Genomic DNA, 7,882 nt, shown 5'->3' with positions numbered 1-7,882 from the left:
AGTGAAAATAAATTGTGAATTTTGAGCCTTAAAAGCTGAGTTCCTTTACTTTGTCTCGCGAACAACAGCGATGTGCTTTTGTTTGCCGATAACGTCACGCAGTTCGTAAGAATCTAGCTTATACATGGCGGATATAAACGGGACATTCCATAACGAGCAAAATGAGGTAATTTTTGTTATTAGGCCTACGTTTTTAGATTCTCAAGACCAAAAACATCAGATTTAGTTTACGTAAGGCATTATTCTGTTATGTTAGGATAAGCCGATATTTCGGTCTTAGACAGAAAATATTTGCTACCTATGATTAAGACAGTAATGAAGTTTTAGTCAGTACCGTCCAACATGGGGAAATACCCGGTTAGCAGGATGTTCTATTTTGGTTCAATTACTGCATTGCAATAGTGTAGGCCTAGTGTTGGACCACGATGGTTAAAGAGAAAGTAAAAGCTAGACGAATAATTATTATCACGATGTACCTTACTGTCCTTTTTCGAACACTGTATTTACCTTTCTTTGATGATATTAATATATACAATTTAGATATTATGGCACTCTAGCAGATGGTAAAAATTTGAATGCTATTTCACAGTAGTGTTATTCCTCGACAAAACAATTCCTCACGACAGAGGCCTGCTGGATTAATATGATATGTCCTACAGTCAATGTCGAAGACACATTATGCTGTTATTTTTCAACAAGCCCTTTTGAATCAGGATGCTATAGATCAATTGATAGAAAGCTATATTAGTTATAAACAAGTAGTACTATATGTGATCTACTATTGTTACATTGCTGTCAGTGGGCGAACATTTGATGCTGTTATGCTAATTTACAGTATAATTGTGTAATGTTCAACACCGGCAGTTCATATAATTACTTACACATTGGGATGGTGTAAACTAAAACTCGTAGGTTTGCTTTTGAATAATACTTTAATATTATAGTTTATTATTATTAATATTATTATTATTATTATTATTACATGATTATTATTATTATTATTATTATTATTATTATTATTATTATTAAATATGGCTGACCTTGACTTTATAGGTTTCTCTAATGGGTGGATGTCAGTCGAAAACGGAGCACGATTGCGTTATTGGGTCGAGATCTGATATGGATTCGGATGAAAGTGAAAACGAAGAAACACACTGCGTAGAGAATGAAGATATGAAAAAACGTATGAAGGAGAGTTTGTTTAAAGCCATTGAACAATCGGATTGTGGTAGACTACGTCAACTTTTACTGGAAGCCCATGACCTTGGACTTGACATTAACTGTCAAAATACCGATCGACCTAGTTGTGATGTAAGTATCAGCTGTAGCTTTTCCAAATATAAAACCCTGTCCAGACTATTAAATTTTATTTGACAAAAATTTGACATGACTTAATTTGGTCATGATGACGTCACGTCGTGACCATATATAGGCACATCATGACGTGTTTTGTCAAAGAAAATTTGATAATCTGGACAGAGCTTTGGGTACTGTTAATCAGTTTGATGGCAAAATTATTGTATGTAATTATAAAAAAGAGATTCTTCAAATGAAGTGCGTTAATTCGTTTACTACTTGAAACTCAAGTTTCCATTGCGGTGGGACCTAGGATGGTTACCCCCTGGACATCCTGATATTGCTAAAAGCGAATTATTAATGAGGATCCACCTGATGTTAATATAAAGATATTTATTGTTTTTAGTATCTATTTCATCTGTACTTATGCTGCCGCCGATTGAATAATTAATTGATTTGAATTGTTTTAGTATGCTCGTGGAAACTCTCTACTGCACGATGCAGCTTCCAAGGGACATTATGAACTATGTGAGATTTTACTCAAAAGTGGAGCATCTGTGAACTTGCAAAATACGGTAAGTCATTCTTAAACAACTTACTGTTTATTGTATAATTTGATTTCGTGCAAATTAGGACTACAAATAGTCTATTGCATTTTGTCGACCACAATCAACCAGGGTCAATAACAATAATGCATTACTATTATTCAAGAGGAAAGAGATACAAAATAAATAGATAATATATATAAATGGATGCGATTAATAAAACAATATATGAAACTTCTGAAATGATTATTTTGTACATACTTTCTAAATATTCTATTCAAATTTATCATTTTTAACCTAGGTACATATTTTAATTCCTTGATTCTGAGGCAGTAAATTTCAACTGGAATTTAATGCATTGCTGCTGCAATAATATTGGTCCTACAACTGTATTTAACATCATTCAACATTTTTTACAGGATGGATTCACAGCTCTACATAAAGCTAAATCACTTAGGATCTGTAAATTATTGTCCAAATACGGAGCCGATTTTGACGCTGCGACAAAGGTATATATAGAAATATATTTAAACATGGCTATATTTAGCTTATTCACATAGTGCCATTACATGTGTGTACATAAATAATCAAAGAGCAGTCATTATTGCTCATATACAATTTTGTATTACACATCTACACACACCCATACACACACAATTATACCCAAATAATTTGTATCAGCAAAATTGCTAGAGTAACCTGCGTTGGACTAGAGTCTCTTCCGGAGTATTTGACTTCCATCCATTCACACTCTAAAAACTCGGAATAAAAATGTCCAGCCCTTATCAGTTAATTAACACTTGCTACAATTGACTTATTTTATAGCGGAGAGAAACTGTTCTTCACTACGCTGCTGATGCACAAATTGCCAACTACTACATTAGCAGGGGCCTTAAAGTAACGGAAAAGCAAGCTGTAAGTATATGAAAACGTTTTCTGAAAATTACATTTCTATTGTTTGTTTTCAGTGGCTAATTAATTGACATTTTCGATAATATCGTCTCTTGCTTTTAACAAACTGAAAAATAAAGATATGGATAATGTGATGTTCTTTTTTATGTCGGTATAGGCCTATTTCCAACAAAAAAAAAACTCGTCTATAAAGCGAAGCTACATAGCCCTAGTAATACAGCATTCAATTCATTCAATCTGAATTTATGTTCGATTTATTCACCATTTGTTTCTTGGGTCAGAAATACAGATGAGTAATACGAACAATATACGAAACACAATAACAACAAAGGAACAACAAATACTGTAACTTTAAAAGAATTCCATTAATATGAAGTACAATTACAGATATATATATATATATATATATATATATATATATATATATATAGCAAGAAAAGGAGCAAAATGGTATTTAAATTTCTGTCTATAAAATTATAATTTTTTTAGGAAATTCAAGCTGACAAAGCTCGAACCATGAAGATTTACATATGTGGTTCAAAAGAATCTGGTAAAACAACTCTCTACAAGACTTTATTACGGGTTGGTAACATGCTCTATTAATTCTTCTTGTTTTGTACTTTTGTCACATTCCACTTTCCAGATTTATTATTAGGCCTATAATGTATCCCCTTCGACTAACACCTCAGTCTTTGAAATTAACTATGCCCTAAACAAGAATAATAGAAAGTTAATAATCAATAAATTTTAATCTCAATAATTCTTTATTGTCCATTCATATAAAACAGAAATGAAATTTGAACTGACATACTATAAATTTAACAACAAAGGCAAAAGCACAATATAAAAAATCACTATTCATATAGAAGTAAACACATATTTAAATTGCACGATAACTATAAAAATATAAATGACTTATTCTATAAAAATGATTATGTACAAATATGAATTCTTAGTAATTCTCATTAATATAATTACTGCATTAAAAATGAAATTTATTTTTACATTATTTAAATTATATAACTAATATTGCACGTCTTTCTTAATAATAATAATTGCTCAATAATATGACTTATTCAATTATAAAATACTTCATAAATATATGTATAGAAATTAATTAATTACTAATTTTTTATGTATCATAATTTTACAGAGCAAACTGCGTTCTAGAATAACGGTTGAACGGTATTTATCTTATGTTTGGCCTCCTATCTACAACTTCTTTCAAATAAAGACTATTGCCATTGATATTGTCGAAAAGGATTACATCCCGGGGGTGAAAGGTTTCTTCAGTTTCCGTGAGTTTTCAAGTAAAGCTCCGTACTTTCTGATTAACGCGACCTTTACACACGGAAATTTCCCGGTCATTTTTGTTGTCTACGACTTGAGCGAGGATGAAAACGAGTGTCAAAACAAGGTATATATAAGATATTTTCTGTAAGTTTGGTCAAACTACTGATAAGTTTTGCAAAACAATTTTGTTCCTATTGCACATGTTTCTTTGAAGCTCATTGTAACTTGCTTTTCAAGACATGCAATGAAGTTTGCTACGAAATTTTTTTCTAATCCCGTAAAAGATGACTTTTGATCGGCTTCACAACCCCACTTTCTAAACTTGATAAACTTATAAAGCGCTGTAAGAATTATTTATTATTTATTTGCGCTATATAAAACTAAATTGTTATAATGGGGTTTAGTTCGAAAGACATCAGGTGTTTAATTTTATTCTCGTAGCCTAGCTGAATATCACAACGACGAATCCATCTCCGCTTTCTGTGATCGATTGGCGCCGTCTACTGATGCCGGTGGCAGTCCGACCGAATCGTCATTAAAAACGCTTTTGCATTACACGACAGACACGCAAGCCCACGCTACGCAAAATAAAAGAGTCGTTATCAAACACTCATGTATATGATGATAATATGTCATTTTAATAACGACGAATTGTACAACGTACAGTAGTAGAACAATGGTAGGGGCAGCCGATCACAGATAGTCATATAATGTGTGCTGCCCCTAAAGACGTATCTAATATAATGACTTATTGTAAACAAAATAGTATACACATAATACATATGCATCAAAACGATGCATTAACTTTCAGTTAAGCATACATGAACATTGAAATACTACGATAGAAATAGTATACGTTATTGTATTATATACGTTTCTTAATCCATAGTGGAATAAAATGTAAATACTTTACATTAAGTACACCAGAAAGTGTTTGGGTATCATTTTGTAAATTGCAGTTTCTTATAGAAACAATGTGAGAGAGTATACCTGTATTCATTGTTGGTCATTCATTTTCAGCTCCTTCATTGGCTTAACCAGATAAAAGCTAGCAGTAACAGAGAATCGGTAGAGAGTCAACTAGAGAATATTCTTATCATCGCTACCCATGCTGACTCTCCAACCGTAAATGATGTTAGCAGAGAAGCAGGTACTCGGTGTTATTTTAAATAATTTCAAGCAGTTTCTCAGTACAATCTCTATTTATTGCAAGTACTTTACGGTGGGCGAATAAATAAAAATTCTAAATTTGAGATAAAGAAATAAGTAGATTGATCATACAGTCGATTCCACTCAGTATCATAAAGTGCATGTAGGGTCTACTTGTAATTATCAAAAATATTCACGTATCTGAACATTTTTTCCCCATTTATCTTATAGCTCAAGATAAGGCTTCTAGAATCTTAGATTATTGTAAAGACAATTTCAGTGACGTGTTAAACATGGTCGGTGAAAGACCGTTCCTAGTTGATGCAAGATTTGGCCGAGATGAAGGTTTTGAGGAGATTAAAGATGCGCTTAAAATGCTTAAATCTACTTTGGTGAGGAGATTTTCTGTTTCATTTTCATCATCTCTTACATAAAATTCCATTTATTAATTTAAATTATTATTATTATAATTATTATTATTATTGTTATTATTATTACCAGCTTTTGCTATGGTATTAGAGTGTATCAGAAACATTTTCTCATACATTTCTTTTCTTTTTCTAATTATTGTAGAAGGTAAAAGAAATTATCTTACAATACCAACAATTATTTTTATTTAAACATTTTTGTGTTTGCTATTGGTTTGTTTTTAAATATGCAAATTGCATCCTGTCACTTCGTATTTTATACAGCAATGTCCAATCACCATGGATAGAAATATGTTGGCAGCTGAAGATAATTCACACCAAGTCTTACATAGAATTTGCGATAAGATTATAAGGGCTAAACGAACTTGGATTAGGCCTGTTCCAGCAATTAATCGACGAGACACACTCTGCAATCCCAAATTCCCGGTCTTAAAATGGGAAGAATATGAAAGGAAAGTATTAGCCGCTGTGAAAGGCGTTGGCAGAGAGGACGTTAAAACAAGTTTGAAATCAGTGACAAACATTCTCAATGACTGGGATGAGGTAATGAAACAAATTTTATGAAAAAACAACTGACTCTCGCGATAACAAGTAAATACGTTTGTATAGGGAAAACAGTTAAATTGTAATTTCACTGTTCCCTGGTTTATTCTCTTTCCTATGGCCGTGCTCCGTGTTCGTAATAATATGAAAGAGTTCTTTTCGTCTCTTGTTTGTTGAAGTATTTGTTTTTAAAGGCCTATATGTTTTTCATTGAAAAATAATAATATATGATGATGATATTAATAATGATGATGATGATGACGACGATGACGAATTTTCTATTTTACTATTATCTTTCTATGTATTATTTAATTCTACCACAGGTAATTTTCGTGGAACGAGAGCAATGTTTCGATTCATTAATTGTACTGAAGCCCGAGTGGCTGACCAGTAAGCTGCTTGTGCCACTGTTCTTTGAAGAAGCAAATTCGAAATACTTAATTCCAGTTAGTGATGCATATGAAAAGCTCGAACTGAAAAGCATCATTCGCCGTAAAGGGTGGAACGATTTTCAAACAGATGTAATAATGGAACTAGCCGAACACTTTGGCTTATTGTTTCCGTGTGACGGTGACGATAAAGTTATCCTTCCCACACGTCTTCCGGACGAATCGCTAACAACACAAACATTCGTATCCGGGGTAAGCTATGAATTACAAAACGAAACAGATATCTTATTACCAACTTTCTTTCCAAAGTTACAGTTCAAGCTCAAGAACAAATATAAACGCATCACTCAGCTGTTCAGATCGGGCGGGAGAATAAATGATGCCGACGTCACTGGACACGTCCAATTTTTGGAAAATCGCAAAATATTCGTTCTTTCGAATGATCATCCTGGGAGGAAAAATGTAGAGGCACAGCATCTTAAAATTGTTAATGAAATTAGTAAGTGCATTGAAGAAGCAGTAGGCGAATGTTGTAGAGGCAGAGCTGTTAGACTCACGAAAAAGTATTTTGACAGAAGCCAACTGCTAGGAAGGGCAATAGGTACGATTGCATCTTTAGATGATATTCCGTCGTATACTGTTCAACAGTTAATTCAAGCGGAACTTGAAACTAATGGTAAAGTGGTGTGCGCAGGTCATGCTGCAAGAGTATTGGACGTCTTGATGGAGGGACATGATTTCACAATAATAAAAGAGTTGGGACTTGTATGTAACGTCGTCTGGCTTCCTGATGAGATCTACAATGGTGCTGGTGGACTCGAAGTACTTTTCAGAGAATTCAATCTCCGTGATGGTAATGCTAAGCTATTACTTATCGACAAGCTGGGACTAAACGGAACTGATTCCAAAAGAGATGTGAAATCACTAGTACGTGAATGGGCAGCTAAGGATTACAAAAAGAACAGCATCGGAACATTTTGCAAAATGCTTGTTGAAATGCACAGACCAGATGCAGTGTCAGAGATAAAGTCTGTGCTGACTCGCGTGCTTGAACAAGATATTTTCCAAAGAATTTATCCAGATAAGGAAGACTGGACATCCTTTGATATTGTGTGAATTTGGTGTTGGTTGTTTATGATATTATCGCAGACAAGTTTACTTTTTCTGATTTGCATTTGATCCCATTCCAGCTTTCTGCTAAATGTTGGTAGAAAGAGGCGATGTAAATTGTGGACTTAACTTTCGGTGTATGTACGTAAAAATAAGTTATACTGCTATTTAAAAAATAAAAGAAAATATTTAATTTTTAAATTTAATATAGGAATGC

At 33.1% G+C, this 7,882-nt stretch overlaps 2 protein-coding genes across 2 annotated transcripts; both read left to right on the top strand.

The window, feature by feature from the left end:
• Positions 1-52: 52 nt before the first annotated feature.
• On the top strand, positions 53-2,768 carry LOC117120342 (putative ankyrin repeat protein RF_0381). The gene is made up of 5 exons (XM_033265370.1): positions 53-166; positions 1,054-1,311; positions 1,767-1,871; positions 2,261-2,350; positions 2,667-2,768. The coding sequence occupies exons 1-5, from the start codon at positions 125-127 to the stop codon at positions 2,766-2,768; spliced, it is 597 nt and encodes a 198-aa protein (XP_033121261.1). The 5' UTR covers positions 53-124.
• Positions 2,769-3,202: 434 nt separating this feature from the next.
• On the top strand, positions 3,203-7,876 carry LOC117120343. The gene is made up of 6 exons (XM_033265371.1): positions 3,203-3,335; positions 3,907-4,170; positions 5,067-5,196; positions 5,427-5,587; positions 5,888-6,166; positions 6,490-7,876. The coding sequence occupies exons 1-6, from the start codon at positions 3,270-3,272 to the stop codon at positions 7,669-7,671; spliced, it is 2,082 nt and encodes a 693-aa protein (XP_033121262.1). The 5' UTR covers positions 3,203-3,269; the 3' UTR covers positions 7,672-7,876.
• Positions 7,877-7,882: the final 6 nt, after the last annotated feature.

The sequence above is a fragment of the Anneissia japonica genome, unplaced genomic scaffold (assembly GCF_011630105.1).
Source record: "Anneissia japonica isolate Jap-2015-1 unplaced genomic scaffold, ASM1163010v1 scaffold284822_len7882_cov179, whole genome shotgun sequence".
Taxonomy (NCBI): Eukaryota; Metazoa; Echinodermata; class Crinoidea; order Comatulida; family Comatulidae; genus Anneissia; species Anneissia japonica.
The sequence above is the reverse complement of the archived record's forward strand: the minus strand, read 5'-3'. Positions and strand labels throughout refer to the sequence as shown.

Coding starts and splice junctions, on each gene's coding strand:
- LOC117120342 (XM_033265370.1), top strand. CDS start 125: ATGGCGGATATAAACGGGACATTCCATAACGAGCAAAATGAG. Junction 1,872..2,260: donor CTGTGAACTTGCAAAATACG/GTAAGTCATTCT, acceptor CATTTTTTACAG/GATGGATTCACAGCTCTACA. Junction 2,351..2,666: donor ATTTTGACGCTGCGACAAAG/GTATATATAGAA, acceptor CTTATTTTATAG/CGGAGAGAAACTGTTCTTCA.
- LOC117120343 (XM_033265371.1), top strand. CDS start 3,270: ATGAAGATTTACATATGTGGTTCAAAAGAATCTGGTAAAACAACTCTC. Junction 5,197..5,426: donor TGATGTTAGCAGAGAAGCAG/GTACTCGGTGTT, acceptor TTTATCTTATAG/CTCAAGATAAGGCTTCTAGA. Junction 5,588..5,887: donor AAATGCTTAAATCTACTTTG/GTGAGGAGATTT, acceptor TATTTTATACAG/CAATGTCCAATCACCATGGA.